This window comes from Myotis brandtii, unplaced genomic scaffold (genome assembly GCF_000412655.1).
Source record: "Myotis brandtii unplaced genomic scaffold, ASM41265v1 scaffold46, whole genome shotgun sequence".
NCBI classification, from domain to species: Eukaryota; Metazoa; Chordata; class Mammalia; order Chiroptera; family Vespertilionidae; genus Myotis; species Myotis brandtii.
The window spans coordinates 7,411,853-7,433,600 of NW_005367587.1; the positions used below are offsets into that span (position 1 = coordinate 7,411,853).

Genomic DNA, 21,748 nt, shown 5'->3' on the forward strand with positions numbered 1-21,748 from the left:
ATATATACACACACACACATACACACACATACACACACACACATATATGTCAAAACGTATTTAAATATATGCAGTTTATTATGTCAATTATACCTCAATAAAACTGCAGAAGAAAATCATTCTCATTTAGTTTTTTATATTTATGAATTTGATAAAGTTGGCAGTAATAAAAACATTCATGTTTCCTAGGTCTTTTGTGCACAAAAATGGCAAAGACCTGTTATTTCAATCAACACTAGATTCCTATAAAAAAAAGTTCAATAAGTGATCTAAAAAGTATATATATATATGTGTGTGTGTGTGTGTGTGTGTGTGTGTGTGTGTATGGATTAAAGAAATTCAGGATTAGAAGGAAAATGGTTTTGTTTCTAGGAGAAATTCTACCTATATTCACTATGAAATTTTTTATTTTGGTAAATTTAGATTTCTAGAATGTTCCCTGTAATGAACCATAGATTGTCATGGCCAAGTGGTAAAACTGAGGCCCTAAATATAAGAAAATTGTATTCTTTCACCTACTTCTCTTTATCTGTTTCATTTTTTTACCTGCTCCTGGACATCTTCAAACTCTGAGCTGAGCAACTCTATGAAGATAGGCACAGCTCCTGCCTGAATTACAATCCGGGTCTGATGAGAATTTCCTGAAGCAATATTTGTCAATACCCAAGCTGATTCAAACTATAAAGATAAAAATAATTTCATTATATTAAGATTTTAATAGCATGTTTAATTATAACAATTAGGTTTTCTATACATGAAGAAAAAAAACCTGAGATTATTTGTATATAACCTATCAGGTAAATACTGTATTAATTTTAAAAAGAAGAATTCCCAGAAGAAATACCTCAGCAGCCCAGAAGACTATTCGGGTGTCTAAAATTTCATATCAAGGCAGAGCTGACAAGAGACCATAAAAAAATGAGGGAGTGCTTTATATGCTGACATGGAATGATCTCCCAAATTATGAATTTTTTAAAAAATGAAAAACAGCATACATTAATATGATACCATAATATATTTTCTAAAAGGGTTAAGAGGAAATGTATGCATTAATTTACTTATTGTACAGAGTATCTCTGGAAGGAGTCACCAGTAACTGTAAATACTTGTTATCTACACCGAGAGGGCAGGGTGATTAGGGAACAAAGATGGGAAGAAAAAATACTTCTCACTGTAAAACCTGTACCTTTTGGCCTCAAACCATATAAATTATCTAATAAAAACTAATTAAATAATTTCCATAGGACAGGAAAAGTGAAATGGGGAGAGGATGTTAATGTAAAATGTATAAAATACAGGTAGAGTGAAAAAGGCAAAAGATGTTTTAAATCAGCGGTTGCCAACCTTTTAGACCTCATGACCACCAGTGGTCCACAGGGCCACCAGTTGGCGACCGCTGCTCCAAAGGTTTCCTTAAACCAGCGGTCACCAATCTTTCGGACCTCATGGAACACCAGTGGTCTGCGGACCACCGGTTGGCAACCGCTGCTTTAAATGATAAGTAGGCCAAAATAAGTTAACAGGCATATAATTAATAGAAATGGGTACTTCAGAGCATAACAGCTTCCAATAAATGAGAAGGCTCCACATGAAGGCACAGAGGTAAGATTAAAAAGAACATTCTTAGCCCTAGCCGGTTTGGCTCAGGGGATAGAGCACCAGCCTATGGACTGAAGGGTCCCAGGTTCGGTTCCGGTCAAGGGCACATGCCCAGATTTGTGGGCTCGATCCCTAGTAGGGGGCATGCAGGAGGCAGCCAATCAATGATTCTCTCTGATCATTGAGATTTCTATCTCTCTCTCCTTCTCCCTTCCTCTCTGAAATCAATAAAAATGTATTTTAAAAAAAGATCAATTTTTAAAAAGGAGCTATGACTCTTCTAAGCTTTGGGGTAGACTGAAAGGCAGTTGTCATATTTAAAAAAACCCCACATAAATCATAAGGGGTGAGAGAAGATGGAAGAAATCTAGTTAGCACAGTTCAAAACCACATATGAATGATAGCAAATTCATAGGAGAAGATGTTTAAAGAAGAGGACGTTCAAAGAAACCTATAAATGTGACATCCACAAGTGAGATAAAGTGGTTTGGTAGCTACAGTGAACACTGATAATACAATAGCAATGAGTACCGGACTAGGAACACCCTTTCTGTCTGTTAACTTTTTATTATGAAAGAAGTTCAACAGACTTTTAAACACTGAATCATCACAAAACCCATCAGCCCAGTCAGGTGGCTCAGTTGGCTAAGTGTCGTCCTATACACCAAAAAGGTTGCAGGCTCAATCCCCAGTCCAGGCACTTATGAGAGGGAACCGATTGATGTTTCTCTCATGCATCGATGTTTCTCTTTTCTCTCTAAAAAATAAATAAAAATATCCTCGGGCCCAGCAGGCATAGCTGAGTGGCTGAGCATCAACCTATAAACCAGGAGATCACGGTTCGATTCCCAGTCAGGGCACATGCCCAGGTTGCAGGCTTGATCCCCAGTGTGGGGTTTGCAGGAGGCAGCCAATCAATGACTCTCTCTCATCACTGATGTTTCTATCTCTCTCTCCCTTTTCCTTCCTCTCTGAAACCAGTAACAATATATATTTTTTTTTAAAAAATCAAGTGAGGATTTAAAAAACCAAACACATCAAATAACCCCCTATAATTAAATCACTACTGAAACTAATGCTCATGCCCAAATCTGTCTGAATTGAAACTTTACATTTATAGAGCACTTTATATTTTCAAAGCATCAGTCACATACTCTCAGATGTTTCTCACAGCAACCCAGAGAAGTCTGGCCCTTCTAGTTTATGAATAAGGAAATTATTGGAAAAAGATCCAACAATCTAACTAATGACTTGAGTAATGTTACACAGCCAAAGAGAACTAGATTTTAGTCTCCTATTCTAATACATTTGTAGCCAGCCTCTCTGGCTTCCTTTCAGTTTTCTCTCTGAAGTATACCTGTAACACTGACAGGAATATTTCAATTGTGGTTTTGGTATCTAGGGCCAGAAATGTCAAATAATATGTCAGATTGTTTAGTGGATACTAAAATAAAAATACAGTTCACCTAAAATGCAGTTTATTTTGCTTACTAGGAAAATTAATTAGTAAAAACAGACATGTATGATGTGAATACAAAAGCAAACTTTCCTACTAAAAGGCAGGCTCAAAGTTCAACAAAGAGTTGTCATTTATGGAGAGACCACATCAAAGAAATGGAAACTGTGAGGCAAAGCAATCTGTAAATAATGAATAAGATTAGCATACAAAACAATTAATATCTAAGTGAAAAGACTGTGGTGTGATTTTATTGCAAAAGAAGTGGTAACAATAATCTGAGTAGATAAAGAATATATTAAAGAGGTATCAATAAGAAATTAAAATAATAATTGCTGCCAGAGTCCAAACTGCTATTTGTCTGATGACCAAAGGTCTCACAGAAAATGAGAGAGAATTCCAGATGCTACATAAGTGAATAAACTGGAGAAACAAAATAAAAGAGTGACAATGATTAAGAAAATATGGAGTAAGTGAAAAATAGCCTAAACATGAATTGATGGAAATTAGAAATTAGGACATCTCAGCAAGAGAAGAATATACCAGAGTCATGTTTATTACTAAGAAGAAGAACATAATGACAACCTCTGAGCACAAAGATTCAACGTTTCTCTTGATAAGAATGAAAATCAGAAATCAGTTCTGCCATTACTAGGACAAAAAAAGACAAATAACTAATAACCAGAAAGCCACCGAAAACTAAATCATGTTCATGCATTAATAAAGCATTAAAACATACAAACGTACACACCACACTAGGTGCTGATTAACGTTTACCTCATAAAAACTCATTAAGCTATATTTGTGCAATTAGCTATATCCATGTATTATGTGTGTGATAAACTTCTCTTTCACTGGATTCTGCAATCACTTTTTAGGTTAATGTTTTGGCGTTGGGTACCTGATTAGAATTTAACATTAAAGACAGTTGCAAAATGGGAAAGCCCAGAGTTCACAGCACAATGGCATAAAGTTATGATAGAAATGGCAAGGAAAATTAATTTAAGTAACCATGTGATTCAAAAACAAATCAGTAACATGAAATGAAAAAAATATCTAAGAAATAGTACTACCTAAAGTAATAAATTGTAGCCAAAATAGCTGTCATCTTTACTCCTGTTTGTAGTTGTAAACTACTATATTCTTAGTGCTACAAGAATGGCACCATACAAGGAAACAACCTGTCATGCAGCTGTAATTGCTTATAAATTGTAATTCCATTATTTTTCACTATCCAGAACTTGCTAAATAAGGCTACAGCTGAAATCTGAAGGGTACACTGAAGATTTGATATTTTCTCTCTTCCCTGTGTCTCTACCTTCCGGTGCTCAGTTCCTTCAATAAGGAAAATGAAAATCCAAAGCTGAAATACTTCTGACCTCCTATCAAGTTTCCCACTCCAGGTTGAGGTACGCCTGGTTCCCTTTCTCCATTTGGATCAGGACTCTGTTGCTGGCCACTTTGCTGGGTCCACTCTGGTTCCTAGCAAATGCCAGGCTCACCTGGAGAGCAAGTGAAAAGAAAGGCTCACATCAGAAAAATAAACCCAGATATAAAACTCTGTGGAGAACAGTGCCTGAGTCATCTGAGCAACCTTTCAAGAAAGGAAGAGGAATCAATGAAGATGGGAAAAGAAGTAGGAGGATGAAGGCTTACTGCAGTTTACTCACATTAAGCTTTAGAAGGGACGAGAGGCAGGAAATGGGGAAACTAAACCGTTTTTTCTTTTTCAAATTTATGACCTTAAGGAAAATATGTGTCTAATGATAGGAGCTAGGAGGCAATTTATTTATTTCTAAAAATTTTTATAAGCTTCTATAAAGTTTGAGAATGTAACCTCTTAGCACTACAAAGGACAATACACAGATGCTGGGCCTGGACTCAGGATGCCCTTAGTCAAATGGTATTGTCTGCTTTCTAAATCCTAGATTCCACCCATGTTCATCTTGTTTGAGGGTAAGAGAGTATCTGGATAGCACTGCCCAAAGCAGGAGTTTTTATCTCCCTAGTTTGAGACACCTCACTGATTTCCGGATAAGGAAAGCCAGAAAGGAAGTGAAGAGACCCTTTACTAGGATTCAGTCCTTTATCTACGGAATGAATGAATGAAATTTGTCCACAGGATTTATTATTGAGTTTAGCTATTATCACTATGTTATTCTCTTCCTGGAAGTGAAATGGCAAAAGCCCCATTCCAAAGACACACTGTCCAACTTTCTAGCAAGCAGGTAGGAGTATCCAAGAAGACAGAGGAAGGAGTGCCCTCCAAGTTTACCAGAGCACATCTAATTATTTGAGCACAAAGTCTCCTGGCCCTAAGGTCTCCCTCAATATACTTGCTCCTCCTGCTTTTAGGGGGAGAGAGGTCAAGATTATCCATTAGTCACACTGGAGAAAGAACACCATGTTGTGCTTAAATGTACACAGAAGAAAAGCTGGGGATGACCTTTATATAATAAATAGGTTGATTATTTCTCAGAGTCTTTGGACATCTAAGGTTAAAATCATCAGATGGTCACTTCCAGAGAAATAATTTCTCAATCTTTCAGCCTAATTATTAGTTTACGCAAGGGGTGGAATCTGAGAATTTAGATAGAAGCAAATTAGAGATTTCTGAAGGCATTCATCTTCAGATGTTTTAAGGATACAAATTCTAGGATTACAGAATAAAAAAATGATGTAAAATTTACACAGGTTAGCCAGGAGAGGGCACTGTCTGAGAGAATACTGGAGAATGTAGAGATGGGGAAGTACCCATTTCTCTGACTTTTCATTTTAGGCCTAGGTTATACCATTTATCTTTAGTGCATTAAGAAACTGGACCTCTGCAATCCCCTATTAAGAACTGCTAGATCGAGGAGTAAATTCAGCACTTGGAACTACTCTCATTGTCAGAGACAGGATAGAAACATATTTTCACATGAACAAAATAATTTTCCCTACCTCCCTCTTCCTACAAAGCTTTTCAAATGATAAACTGCAGTAAGAATCTTCATTGGGTTCCTCTGGTACTCTTGGCAGATAGCTTAGGGGCTCAGGCTCTGTTCTCTGCAGTGTTGGTTGTCTGGATTTCCTTTTTTTCTGAGAAGTCTTTCTTTCCTTGCTTTCTAGGTAAACCTGGCAACTTTTCAGGTGATGGTGATCCTGGCCTTAGATAGGGACCAGAATTATAATCCAGGAGGCAGCTAGCAAAACAGAATCTTAATTCAAATGAACTTGGGGATTAGTAAATATCAAACTGGAGAAGAAAAACTGAAGGGGCACTGAAGTACTCTACCTTTTCTGGATTTCTTGTTTTCCCTCTGGAAGAAACGCATCACCGCAACAAAGAGAGTAAAAGAGGGAGAAAGATGGAGTGGGAGGAAAGGAGAGAAAATATCAAGACAAAGCATCAAGTTTTATGAACTATCTACAAGACTCTGGACGGTAAGGAAATTGGGGACAAAGTTGTCATTTACAAAAATGTCCCATCCCTACAGCCTTATGGTAAGGCAAAAGCAAACAAGGGGGCAAAAGTTATCTTTGATTAACTTGTTATTGGCAAACATTCACTTGGAAAAATAACCCCATTTTTGTAATCTACTTGGTACCTAACCAATTATTATAGTTGCCTGAACCCTTCATCTTAGATCTTACAAGTACTCGATAATTTAGGTGTCACAGGTATTTTGTTAAAGAATAGAGAAATAAATTCAGCTGGTTATCCCAAGGAAGTCTAACTAATGAAAAATGACCAACTTACTAAAGTCCAACATTATTCAGGAACAAAATAGTATTTTTTTTTAAATTAAATTTATTGGAGTGACATTAGTCAACATGAACATAAAGGTTTCAGATGTGTGTTTCTATGTTATAAGATCTGCATACTGCACCATGTGCTCAACATCCAAAGTCAAATCTTTATTAGGACCCCCTTTTCCGCCCCCTCCTTCCCTCTGGCAACCAACATACTGCTGTATTCACGAGTTTCAGTTTTATATCCCACATATGAGTGAAATCATGTGGTTCTTAGCTTTTTCCGACTGATTTATTTCACTCAAGATAATGTTCTCAAGGTTCATCCATTTTATTGCAAATGGCACTATTTCATCCTTTCTTATGGCTGAGTAGTATTCCATTGTATATATGTATCCATCATCTTTATCTAGTCCTCTATTGTAGGACACTTTGGTTGTTTCCATGTCTTGTCCACTGTGAGTAATGCTGCAATGAGCATAGAGGTGCATATATCTTTGCAAATACATGATTTCAACTTTTCCAGGTATATACCCAGGAGAGAAATTGCTGGGTCCTATAGTAGCTCTATTTTGAGGAATCACCAGACTGCTTTCCATAGTGTTTGTACCATTACATTCCCACCAGCAGTGGATGAGGGTTCTTTTTTCTCCACAACCTCTCCAACACTTGTCATTGCTTGTCTTGTTGATAATGGCCACACTAACAGGTGTGAGGTGGTATATCATTGTAGTCTTGATTTGTATTTCCCTAATTGCCAGGGAGGTTGAACAACTTTTCTTACATCTATTGGCTGTTTGTATGTCTTTTTGGGAGAGGTGTATTTTCAGGTCCTCTGCCCACTTTTTGACTGTTTGGTATTGAGTTTTTTGAGTTCTTTATATATTATGGAAATTAAAGCTTTGTCGGAGCCACTGTGTGCAAATATCATCTCCCATCTGGTTGGCTGCCTCTTCGTTTTGTTGTCAGTTTCTTTTGCTGTACAGAAGTTTTTTAGTTTGATATAGTTCCATTCATTTATTTTTGCCTTTACTTCCCTTGCCTTTGGTGTCAAGTTCATAAAATGTTCTCTATGACTAAGGTCCATTAAGTTGGTGCCTATATTTTCTTCTATGTAACTTATTATTTCAGGTCTTATATTTAGGTCTTTGGTCCATTTTGAATTAATTTTTGTACACAAGAACAAAATGTAATCCAGTTTCATTCGTTTGCATGTGGCTTTCTAGTTTTCCCAGCACCATTTGTTGAAAAGACTATGTTTGCTCCATTCTGTGTTTCTGGCCCCTTTGTTGAAAATTATCTGTCCATTTACATGTAATTTTATAGCTGGGCTCTCTATTCGGTTCCATTGATCTGTGTGTCTGTTTCTCTGCGAATACCATGCTGTTTTGATTATCATAGCTCTGTAGTATAATTTGAAGTCAGGTAGCATTATACCTCCAGCTTTGTTCTTCTTTTCTCAGGATTGCCTTGGCTATTGGGGGTCTTTTATGGTTCCATAAAAACCTAATGGCCGAAACCAGTTTGGCTCAGTGGATAGAGCGTCGGCCTGCAGACTGAAAGGTCCCAGGTTCGATTCCGGTCAAGGGCATGTACCTGGGTTGCGGGCACATCCCCAGTAGGTGGTGTGCAGGAGGCAGCTGATCGATGTTTCTCTCTCATCAATGTTTCTAATTCTCTATCTCTCTCCCTTCCTCTCTGTAAAAAAATCATAAGATATATTAAAAAAACACACACAAAAAAAAAACCCTAACGGTTTCCCCTTCTATTTCTTCAAAGAATGACATTGGGATTTTGATGGGTATTGCATTCAATCTGTATATTATTGCTTTGGGTAATATGGCCATTTTAACGATGTTGATCCTTCCTAATCCATGAACACAGGTTATTTTTTTCATTGTGTTGTCTTTTACTAATGCTTTGTAATTTTCCACATATAGGCTTTTCATGTTCTTTGTTAAGTTTATTCCTAGGTATTTTATTATTTTGGTTGCAATTGCAAAAGGATTTATTTTTTGCATTTCTTTTTCTGAAGTTTTGTTGTTAGTATACAGGAAGGCAATGGATTTTTGCACACTGACTTAGTATCCTGCAATTACTGTATTTGTTTATTGTTTCTAATAGTTTTTTGGTGGAGTCTTTAGGGTGTTCTATATACAGAATCATATCATCCACAAAAAGTGATAGTTTTACTTCTTCCTTGCTTTTTATTTCTTTCTCTTGCCTTATTGCTCTGGCTAGGACTTCCAGCACTGTTGAGTAAGAATCATGAAAGTGGACATCCTTGTCTTGTTCCTGATCTTAAGAAAAGCTTTCAGTTTTTCATCTCTAAGTATGATATTAGCTGAGGGTTTATCATATATGGCCTTTATTATGTTAAGGTACTTTCCTTCTATCCTTATTTTATTGAGTAAATTGATACTGGTGAAGTAACCCTGCTGAGAGCAGCAGCTAAAAACCACGCTTGAGTGACGGTAGTGTGTGAACCGGAGGACTATGCTGCCGTGTCGACAGAGATGCAGAGCTCCAACAGTAAAGACACCTCCTTGGAGACCAGACACCAGTTAGCCTTGAAGGCTTTCACTCACATGGCACAATATGATGAAGAAATTTCAGATTACTTCAGGAAACAGCAAAGGAATATCAGATGCCCTGCGGTACGGAATGAACTCTCATCAAACTCTAGCCCAAGCTTCCCATCACAGCTCTAAATTGAGCCCCTGGATTTATAAACTTGTGTGACGCTTTGAATGCCTGGCAGCTGGTGAAGGAACTCAAAGAAGCCTTAGGCCAGTGATGGCAAACCTATGACACGCGTGTCAGAGGTGACATGTGAACTCATTTTTTGGTTGATTTTTGTTAAATGGCATTTAAATATATAAAATAAATATCAAAAATATAAATCTTTGTTTTACTATGGTTGCAAATATCAAAAAATTTCTATATGTGATACGGCACCAGAGTTAAGTTAGGGTTTTTCAAAATGCTGACACGCCGAGCTCAAAAGGTTCACCATCACTGCCTTAGGCCTTTCAGCTGCTGCCTCTTTCAAGCACGTCAGCCCATCAAATGCTGCTGTTGGAGTTCCCCTTAGTGAACTCCAAAGTGTGCATGGTCTATGACATGTATAAAACCCTCACACCCATAGCAACTTCATATGCACGAGCAAGAGGGCCTGATAGGATGTCTTCATTTGGTGACTTTGTTGCGCCATCTGATGCCCTATGTGATGTCCCTACTGCCAAAATCTCCAGAGGTATCTGATGGTATTACTGCCCCAAGGATATGAAGAAGCAGCTTTGAAAATACTTTCTAAAAAGAAAAATGGAACTACCGTGTTCTTCAGATGGACCAATCTTACAATCCAGATAAATGAAGTTCGGACTCTCTTTGGTCTTTAAGTCAGAAGAGAAATAATGGTGTCATTATTTAGCAATGTTGTTACCAAGAAAAAAGATTTGCTGGAATCTGTGCTCTAAGACCTCATCATGGTCACCATTGCTGGGAAGTACCAGATATACCAGTTAATAATAGAAGATTTTGTAATCAAAGAAAACACAGTAATTTCAAGAGAAACATCAAAAGTGCTTTATTCAAAGTAATGTCCATCACTAGCTACACATTTCCCCATCTTTCAGGTAATTTGTGGATACCGTCCCAATAGAACTTTTCTTGTTTTGAGGCAATCATTAAGAGACCCAATTTTCTACTTCTTTGTACGTTTTGAACTGATGCTCAGAAAGTGCTTGTGCCATCAATGGGAACAAATGGTCATCTGAAGGAGTAAGGTCTGGTGAATATGGCGGGTGGGTTAATATTTCCCAGGAAAGATCTTTTAACGTGTCTTTAACTGGTTTTGAAGTGTGTGATGGTGCGTCACCATGAAGCAAAATTACTTTGCCGTGTTTTCTGGAACATTCTGGTCATTTCACTATCAAAGCATGGTTCAAATGATTATTTGTTGTCGTAGCGAACAGTATTAAGGCTTTCACCTGGTTTTAGAAGCTCATAATACACCACACCTTCCTGATCCCACCAAACACAGAGCATTGTCTTCTTTCCTAAGCGATTTGGCCTTGCAGTCAATGTTGATGGTTGACCTGGATCAAGCCATGATTTTGTGCATTTGGGATTCTCAAAATAAATCCACTTTTCATCGCCAGTCACAATTCAATGCAAAAAAGACTTTCTTTCATGCCACTGAAGCAACATTTTACTGATGACTTTTCGGTTTTCCATTTGTCTTTCATTCAGTTGATGTGGCACCCATTTTCCTTCCTTTAAAATCTTTCCCATTGCTTGTAAACGATCAGAAATTGTTTGCTGAGCAAAGTTTAATCTTTCTGCAAGTTGTTTTTGAGTTTGACACGCATCTTCATCCAATAATGCTTGTAATTGTTGGTCTTCAAACTTTTTCGGTTGACCTGGACGTTCATTGTCTATCACATTGAAATCATCACTTTTAAAGCGTTTAAACCAGTGTTCACAAGTATCTTGAGATGGAGCATGTTCACCATAAGCTTCCCGAAGTATTCAGCAGCACTTTTCTTCAAAATAATGAATTAAATCTTCCCGCAATGCTTTTTTGGCACGAAATTCGACATTTATCTATTTATTTATTTATTTTTACAGAGAGCAAGGGAGAGGGATGGAGAGTTAGAAACATTGATCAGCTGCCTCCTGCACACCCCTACTGGGGATGTGCCCGCAACCAAGGTACATGCCCTTGACCAGAATCGAACCTGGGACCCTTCAGTCTGCAGACCGAAGCTCTATCCACTGAGCCAAACCGGTTTTGGCGAAATTCAACATTTTTAAGTGTAAAAATATCTATGATGTTAACACCTTCAGAAAATTTGACATGAAGTTTTGAAGCTTGTTGTCAATTCAACAAAACAGCATACATATCAAATTGCATATATATCAACATATGTGTAACTCCCATCTATTGAAAAAAATCCGCATAAACCAGTACACCTAGTACAGTGGTCAGCAAACTGTGGCTCGCGAGCCACATGCGGCTCTTTGGTCCCTTGAGTGTGGCTCTTCCACAAAATACCACGTGCGGGCGCGCACATACAATGCGATTGAAACTTCATGGCCCATGCGCAGAAGTCAGTATTTTGTGGAAGAGCCACACTCAAGGGGCCAAAGAGCCGCATGTGGCTTACGAGCCGCAGTTTGCCGACCACTGACCTAGTACCCTCAGTTCAACTCCGTGTGCTGCACCAAGAATGGGCAGGTGATTGCCATTGGAGCAGAACAGCAGTCTCGGATCCAGTGCACACGCCTGGCAGGAGATAAGGCGAACTTCTGGTGGCTTCGGCATCACCCATGAGTGCTCTCAATAAAGTTCAAAACCGGAGTGAACAGAGTAGAAATCTCCAATGCCATCGATCAGTATGTTAATGGTACCATCAACGAGGATGAAGATTTGGTAAAGTGGAAGGCGCTGTTTGAAGAAGTCCCTGATTTACTGACCACGGCCAAGAAGAAGGAATGGGTGGACAAGCTTAGTGAAGTGTCCGTTAGTTAGGATGCCTTCTTTCCTTTCAGGGATAATGTGGACAGAGCTAAAAGGAGTGATGTGGCATATATTGCTGCTCTATCCGGTTCTGCTGCTGACAAGGTTGTGATTGAGGCCCTCGATGAATTGGGAATAGTCCTCACTGCCACGAGTCTGCAACTCTTCCACCACTAATCTCATAACATTTGCTTTAAGTTGGCTTATGTTGGTGAGAAATCATGTGGGCAACTTTGAAAACACTTTGGAAAAAATAAGACAATAAATCTGAATAATAATCTTGGGGGAAAAAAAAGATGTGATGTTATGCACTAGCCAGTTTTTCTCAGTGGATAAAGTGTCGACCTACAGACCGAAGGGTCCTGGGTTCGATCCCAGTCTAGGGCATGTACCTCGGCTGCAGGCTCCTCCCCAGTCCGAGCTCTGGCCAGGGCTCATACAGGAGGGAACCAATGATGTGTTTCTCTCACATCGATATTTCTCTCCTCCTTCCCTCTCTCTCTAAAAATCAATGGAAAAATATCCTTGGGTGAGGATTAAAAAAAAAAAAAAAAAAAAAAGATGTGATGTTAGGTTGTTTACTTCGGATTTCTCATCTCTTGAGATAGGCCTGCAATGATAGAAACTTTCTTCTTTTTATTGCTTTCACTGTATCCCAGAAGTTTTGGTATGTTATACTGTCATTCTCATTTGTCTCTATACATCTTTTGATCTCATCTTTTATTTCCTTCTTTGACCCATTCATTTTTTAATAGTATGTTGTTTAATCTCCATGTATTTGTGGGTTTCTTTTTCTTTTTTTTGTTAATCCTCACTCAAGGATATTTTCCCATTCATTTTTAGGGAGAGTGGAAAAGAGAGGGAGAGACAGAGAGAAACATCGATGTCAAAGAAACACATTGATTGGTTGCCTTCTGCAAGAGCCCTGACTAGGGCCTGGGCCAGGGAGAAGCCAGCAACTAAGGCACGTGCCCTTGACCAGAATCGAACTCAGGACCCTTTGGTCCATAGGCTGACGCTCTATCCACTGAGCCAAACTGGCTCGGGCTCCATGATTTTAAGAGAGAGTGGAAAGGAGAGGGAGAGACAAGAGAAAGAGAAACAATGAATGTGAGAGAAACACAAGGATTGGTTGCCTTTGCACACACCTCAATCAGGGCCAGCATCGAACCTGCAACCGAGGTACACGTCCTTGACTGGAATTGAACCAGGGACCCTTCAGTCCGCAGGCTGACTCTCTTATCCACTGACCCAAACTGGCTAGGGCTATTTGTGGGTTTCTTTACTTCCTTTTTGCAGTTGATTTCTAATTTCAAGGCATTGTGGTTAGAAAATATGCTTGGTATAATTTCAATCTTCTTAAATTTGTCGATGCTAGTTTTGTGACCCAATATATGTTCTAATCTTAAAAATGTTCCATGTGCACTGGAGAAGAATGTATAATCTGATGTTCTGGGATGACAAGTTCTATAAATGTCAATTATGTCCTTTTGATCTAGTGTTTCATGTAAAGCCGGTATTTATTTATTTTGTTTGGTTGATTTGTCTAGAGATGTCAATGGAGTGTTAAGGTCCCCAAGTATAACTGTTTTGATCTGTTTGTTCCTTTAATTCTGTGAGTAGCTGTTTTATATATTTCGGTGCTCCTTGGTTGCATGCATATATATTAAGAAGTGTTGCCCTGGCAAGTTTTTCTCAGTGGGTAGTGAGTCGGCCTGCGGACTGAAGGGTCCCGGATTTGATTCCCCGGTCAAGGTCACTTACCTTGGTTGCAGGTTCGATTTTTATGGTTTCACGACTTACATTTAAGTCTTTTATCCATTTGAGTTTATTCTTGTGTATGGTGTAAGTTGGTGGTCTAGTTTCATTTTTTTGGTATGTATCTGTCCAATTTTCCCAACACCATTTCTTTTTTTTTAAATTGTTTTATTGCTTAAACTATTACAAAGAGTATTACATATATCTCCTTTTTTTTCCCCGCCCTTGACAATCCCCTGGCCTCCCCTACCCCCCAGTGTCTTATGTCCATTGGTTATGCTTATATGCATGCATACAAGTCCTTCGGTTGATCTCTAACCCCCAACACCATTTCTTGAAGAGACTCTCTTGACTCCATTGTATGCTCTTGCCTCTTTTGTCAAATATTAATTGAGCATAATGGCTTGGGTCAATTTCTAGGTTCTCTGATCTGTTCCATTGATCTATACGCCTGTTCTTGTGCCAGTAACAGGCTGTTTTGATTACGGTGGCTTTGTAGTATAACTTGAAATCTGGTATTGTGACTCCTCCAACTTTCTTTTTCTTTCCCAAAATTGCTGCAGCTATTCGGGGCTTTTTTTTATTCCATATAAATATTTGGAGTATTTGTTCTAGCTCTGTGAAATATTTCATTGGTATTTTAATAGGGATTGCATTGAGTCTGTAGATTGCCTTGGGTAGTATGGACATTTTAATGATGTGCCATTGATTTTTAATAACGAATACCAAGTGCTTTGGAGAGAGCCTCTTTGGACTGAGGTAACTAAGTGTTCTGTTTGCTTCTTGGATTCGAGATCTAGTTCTTCCCCATAGGTTTGGGAAGTTCTCATCCACTATTTGTTTAAATAGACTTTCCATTCCATACTCCCTCTCCTTCTCCGGAATGCGGGAGTTCGACCAGGAGTTCAATTGCTCGTTATGACATATGCTGACCAACAGGGGGTGGCACAGAACATGGTGGGCGACCAGCGGCGGCAGCAGGGTGCTGAGGGAGCATGGGAAGGAGGAGGCGGGAAGGCGGGGAACCTGATCGGCCCTGATCGCCGGGCAGACCTAGGGACCCTACCGTGCACAAATTTCGTGTGCCAGGCCTCTAGTAATTCTAATATTGCTTTTTCTGATGGAGTCAGAGCTTTCATTTTTCTTTATGCTCAGATCTCTCTCTTCTCCCCTCTTCGTCATTTCTAGATTCCTATCTGCGATATCACTAATTCTTTACTCCATCTGGTTGGCTCTGTTTTCAATGCTCTGTAGTTCACTTTTTTTATTTTTTATCCTCATTTGAAGATATTTTTCCATTAATTTTCAGAGAGAGTGGAAGGAGAGGCAAAGACAGATATAGAAAAACATCTATGTGAGGGAGACACTGGTTGCCTCCTGCATGTGCCCCGACTGGGGCTGGGGATTGTGCCTGCAACCAAGCTATTTGCCCTTTACTGGAATCAAACCTGGGACTCTTCAGTCAGCGGGCTGACATTCTATCCACTGAGCCAAACTAGATGGGGCAGTAGTTCACTCTTAATCTCCTTAACAGCATGCTTCATTTCCAGGATTTCTGATTGGTTCTTTTTTAAAGTTCCAATCTCTTGGATAAAGTACTTGTTTTATTCATTCATTTGTTTTCTGAGTGCACTGAATTGACTGTCTGTATTTTCTTGCATCTCGTTGAGTATTTTCAGAACTGCAACAGGTAGTCAGACATCCCTCTCGCAATCTGGGACCGCTGGCTCCTAACCACTCACCTGCCCACCTGCCTGATTGCCCCAACCCCTCTGCCTGCCTGCCTGATCACCCCTAACCACCTCTGCCTGCCTGTCCGATCACCCCTAATTGCTCCCCTGCCAGCCTGATCGCCCCTAACCATCTCTGCCTCGGCCCCCGCACCTGGGACCCAGGCTTCCCTCCTCCGGCGGGCCGCAGGCACCCGGGGACCTGGGCTTCCCTGCATGGCAGAACCCTGTCAGGCATCTGTTGATTCAGACACTATTCATTCCTTTGTTGCTAGGCCTGCTGGGTTGGCTCCCCACCCCCCAAAGCTCTCTGTTCCTCCAACTGAAGGAAGAGCCTGCTACCACAGGCTTTCTCCCTTCTCCTGGCCAGCCGAACCGTGAGCTCCCGGTGCAAGGCTGTCTAAGGGCCATCTGCACTTTCCTCCCTTCTCGTCTCCCATTTATTCCCAGTTGTTAACATTTAGATGTTTCAATGTGCAGGTCTCTCCAGCATGTGTCTGTGTTGAGCAGGGATTTCTTTGTTGAATTATAGTTGGTCAGCTTGCTGAAATTTCAAGGGAAGAGGACAAGGGGCTCTCTCATGCCGCCATTGCTTTGATGTCACTCACAAAATACTATTTTAAATTTTCTAAATTAACTCCTAGGATGTGTCAGTTGACAGTAGTTCTTTTTACTGTGAAAATTATCCAACCCAGAATTTGTAGAATTTCCTCTTAGAATTCTTAGATAACACAGTATTGATAGACTAAATTAACACAGCAGAAAGCACATAGATTCCTGACAAGGCTATCTCCTTGTCAGTTCTTTGGAAGTAGGGGGGAGGACTAACTAGGACCAGATTTGGGGATTAGTGAGAAAGCTAACAAGTATAATCTAAAAATCCTTCAAAACCAAATTTTATGTAGCCCACACTTAGATCCTATAATGGCTCTTCTATGGCAAACAATTTCCTATTGGATAAGTATTATCCACAATCATAAAATAATTTTTTACATGACAAAAAAAAATGACAAAAATTCTAAAGTGTAAAACCAAGGGCCTGGATGTTAAAAACCTATCAAAGAAACTTGCAATGTGGTTGTTGGAAACTTCATTATAAAAAACTAACCCTTCATATAGATTAAAATAAGTAACAAAATGTAAATTTGCAAAGAGAAGATATGAGGCAAGAAATGTAAAGGCTCGTACCTGCAGTGTACAATTCTCTTTTCGTTTGAGGAACTCCACAAACCTGGCCACTACTCCTGGTGTGCTGATGACTTCATCAATAGGAGGATTAGGTTCTGTCTCCCCATAAAATAAAAGGAAAGAAGAAAAATAATTCTTTGATTTCAATGCAAAGACTTTATAGGTCAAAATTACTTCATAATATCCCTCCCTCCATTTTAGCATCTCTTTCATGCTGGAAATCTCAAAAAGAAAAACAATGACCAGTGGCGCAATCGGTTAGACCACGGTACTTATACAGAAAAACAATGTAAAATTGACTTTGGTCACTTTGAGACTACAGCAGCTTGAAAGATTTCACAATAAAGTAAGCTTTAACATGAAAATGATAGGCAGAATTCTTAAAAATTAAAATTACTACCTCTAGTATTTTAGAAAACAGAGGGAAAACCATTCAAAGATAACCACTGTTATTATTTTGGTATACTTCCTTCTAGTCCTTTTTCTGTGTATGGGTTTATTATTCGTCTTTTTCATTTAACACTAGAGGCCCAGTGCAAGAAATTCGTGCATGGGTAGGGTCCCTAGGCCTGGCTGGCAATCAGGGCCAATTGGGGCCTCCCTTCACAGGCTGCTAGCCGGGGCCTTCCTTCATTCCACACCGCCCCCAGTGGTCAGCACACTTCATAGTGAGCGACTGAACTCCCATTCTCCCAGTTGGACTCCTGAGGGGACACTGCATATTAGCCTTTTAGATAGGTAATAGATAGATAATAGATAGATAGATAGATAGATAGATAGATAGATAGATAGATAGAAAGATAAGCTGTCTTAAGAAACTGGACCAGGGGAGCATTTGAGATCTTGCTTCCTCCTGGCACATGTCATCAGTTTGAAAATGGAAAGAAATGGGATTAGGACAATCTGAGCATGCTTGCAGGACTTAATTTTGCAGCTGTTAACTTGTTAAACAGAAATCAGAGCAAGAATGCACCAAGGATGATTGCCAAATTAATCTCATTTTCATTTATAACAACAGAGTAGCTTATAAATGAAGTCAGTAGAAACTTGTTGGATGAATAAATAGGTAATGTCCTAAACAATCAGCATAATAATTTCAGCAACAGATTTGACAAAATTTTTTATGAGATTTATGTAGCAATGCAAAAAAAATGGCAGCTGGACTACAGTACTACTACGAATTCTTAGCCAAGTCAATGGCTTTACTGAAAGAGGTAACTAATGGTTCAATGATAATTTGGAGAGAGCTCTAATGGCATGTCTTTTGCCTGGTTTGACATTTTTACCAAGCATTCAGATAAACACAACAAATAAATTTGATATTATAATAAAGCCTAAGTAGTTAGTATGCTAGATTACAAAAACAACATATAGAAAGAACATTAAGCCAAAAGTTGGCAATATAAGCAACAGGGGTAAAGCAAAACTCAGCAACTGAGTTTTTTAAAAAATTAAAACAACAATCCACATGACTTCACAGACAACACTTTAAAACAATTCACGAAGAAAAGTACAAGGGAGTTTAGAATGCTGCAAATACAATGAAACATTACTGTGCCATGACTACTGAAATAATTGATAACATCTTAGAATACATTATTATAATGTATAGTCTGAGGAAGTCAATCTCTCACCATTGAGAATACTAACACATCAGCAGTACTGTATTTCAGTTATCACATTCTAAGAGAGGAGGCTGGCAAACTACAATACATGCAGGAAAGTAATAGAATGGTGAAAGGCCTTAAAAAGTCATTTTATGTGAGAAACCCATTAGGTTCAGCTTGCTGAAAAGAAATAAGACATTTTTAGAGGGGAGGGGAAGATGTACATGATAATGGCCTTCAAATATTTAATAAGTTGTCATGCAAAAAATAATATTTTTGTTATGGTAACATATTTTTATTCCAGTTAACCTCAAGGAGTATGTCAACTTCCCATTAATAATTCTAAACAACCATAACTTACTACTGGGAGCCAAATATGATTCTGAGTTACAGAGTTCTTTTTACTTGTCCAGATGACAAAAAGTATTATATTCCATTCTACCCTAATTATTCAAAAGGTAGTTAACCTGTCCACCAATAAATCCATACTTAATATCAGTGATAAACTGCTAACATTAAAACCAAAAATCATTGCTCTTTCAGTGATATTTTTGAAGTTTTTCTTAAAAAAGAGTGGAGTTTCTCAATATGAATTAACATAAAATACTGACTACTGTTCTTACCAATTTAAGGTCTTTTAGAAGGTAGCTCAGAAATAAAAATAATGCTGCTTTCTGGTCCTGATAAGCTCACACAAATAAATAAGGAAATCCAAAAGTTAGCTATGGATCATAGTTATACATATTTCTGTATGCATCCTTTTATTCTGTTGATAGACAAACTCCAAAGCAAGTCAATAGGTTATGGGAAAGTAATATTTTGTAAATAAACATTATATGTAACACTAGTGGCCTGGTGCACGGGATTCGTGCACTGGTGGGGGGGGCATGGCCTGCGGGGATCAGCCTGCTGTAGGAGCGCTGTAGACCCACCTGCTGAGCAGCTGCTCCCACTGTGGGAGCGCACTGACCACCAGGGGGAAGCTCCTGCATTGATTGCCCCCTGGTGGTCAGTGCACATCATAGCGACTGGTCAAGCGGTTGTTCTGGTTGTTCCGCTGTTCGGTTGCTAGGTTTTTATTATATAGGATATTCAGAACTCACCTTTTGAAAGCAGTTTTCTGAACTTCTGCGTTGCTGAAAGTTGCTGCTCTGGGCTATTGGAAAATATCATTTCAATCATGTCAGAAGTAATAACACCACCCTGGGATCACAAACAAAAAACAAACATAAGGAAATTTTAACTTTAATTCAAAGATAAACAGAGATAGTATATATTGCAGCCATGTTATTAAGTTAATCATATTTATCTAGAAGTTACACAAAGGGAGGGCAATCTTTACATGTAGAAATGAGATGATTAATAATGTGATGAAACCAATCTCTATCATTAAAAAGCTCACAACAGTGAGAAAGTAGTAATCTCAGTAAATATTAAGACAAGATGTTTTTTATTCTTCCTCTCATTGCTCATCAAAGAGTTAGCTATTCCTTGTAACTCAGATTAAATGTTACATTCTAAAAGAAGGCTTTGCATGACCTCCAAATCTAAAGGATCCACTCCATCTCTATCCTATCCCTCTATATTAATCCTGGGTACAATCCTTTTCACTATCAGATATATATTTTTCTTAGTTATTTGTTTACTGCCCAGGTTTCCTTAGTATACTGTAAGCTCCTTGAAAGCCAAAGACCCTGCCTATCTTACCACTCTATCACTGATAGCTGGCATACAGTAGATGCTCAACAAATATTTATTGAATAAGTAGAATCATACAATATAAAACACAAATTCTAGCCACTGCTAAATTCAACAGCTGACTCTTAAATTTATTTAAATTTTCTATTTTCTTGCTTTATTAAAACTTTTCAGCTTCTAACTATTTTCTTGCTTTATTAGACTTTTTCCACATTCCACTATAACTGATCCCCAGTATTAGTAGTTAATTCTCTTCTCAGAATCATTTGTCAATGAAGTAAAAGTTCTTATCATTTCATGAAGGGTTAGAGTCAACGAGATGAACTCTGAAGAAAACTGCACTGAGTTAAAAACACTAGACGGTTGGTAAGCAATATCTAACACTTAAAAATCCCCATGGGGCGAATGAAGCATTCTGCTTTTAAGACTCAAAAAAGTGCCCGGCAGGTGTGGCTCAATGATTGAGCATTGACGTAAGAACCAGGAGGTCATGATTTGATTCCCAGTTAGGGCACATGCCTGGGTTTCAGGTTCAATCTCCAGTAAGGAGCATGTAGCAGGCAGCTGATCAATGATTCTCTCTCATCACTGATGTTTCTCTCTCTCTCCCTTTCCCTTCTCTGAAATCAATAAAAATATATTTTAAAAAGGGTTTTAAGAGTCAGAAAAGTAACTGTACTTTGAAACTTACAAGACCGATTCCTGAATAAACAAAGGGTACTTATATATAACTAGAGGCCCGGTGCACAAAAATTTGTGCACTCGGGGGGGAGGGTGGGTTCCTCAGCCTGGCCTGCGCCCTCTCGCAGTCTGGGACCCCTCAGGGGATGATCACCTGCTGGCTTAGGCCCGCTCCCTGGGGGATTGGGCCTAAGATGGCAATCAGACATCCCTCTGGCAGCCCGGCAGCTCTAGGGGGATGTCCACTTGCCAGCGGGGAGCAGGCCTAAACTGCAGTCGGACATCCTTAGCGCTGCTGAGGAGGCAGGAGAGACTCCCACCACCACTGCTGTACTGGCAGCCATCAGCCTGGCTTGTGGCTGAACAGAGCTCCTCCCATGTGAGAGTGCCCTGACCACCAGGGGGCAGCTCCTGCATTGAGCGTCTGCCCACTGGTGGTCAGTGTGTGTCATAGTGACCAGTCATTCTCAGTCCTTCTGCTGTTAGGGTCAGTTTGCATATTACCCTTTTACTATATGGGATAGAGGCCTGGTGCACGAGTGGGGGCCGGCTGGTTTGCCCTGAAGGGTGTCCTGGATCAGGGTGGGGGTCCTGCTCAGGTGCCTGGCAAGCCTGGATGAGGGGATGATGGCTATTTGCAGCTGGTCACACCCCCTTCAGGGTGGGGGTCCCCACTGGGGTGCCTGGCCAGTCTGGGTGAGGGGCTGAGGGCTGTTTTCAGGCTGACGGGTGACTGAAGCTCCCAACCTCTCCTTTTTTTTCTTTTTTCCTT

The 21,748-nt window shown here is 39.4% G+C and overlaps 1 protein-coding gene across 1 annotated transcript in view; it reads right to left on the reverse strand.

Annotated features, from left to right (window-relative positions):
* Window positions 1-21,748, reverse strand: part of KPNA1 (karyopherin alpha 1 (importin alpha 5)) — a 58,300-nt gene that overhangs the window by 24,495 nt on the left and 12,057 nt on the right. Inside the window, exons 3-5 of the mRNA XM_014547000.1 lie at window positions 19,701-19,800; window positions 16,991-17,085; window positions 547-678 (exon numbers count right to left, since the gene is read on the reverse strand). Of these exons, the coding sequence (XP_014402486.1) occupies window positions 547-678; window positions 16,991-17,085; window positions 19,701-19,800 (327 nt within the window). The remainder of the gene's footprint in view (window positions 1-546; window positions 679-16,990; window positions 17,086-19,700; window positions 19,801-21,748) is intronic.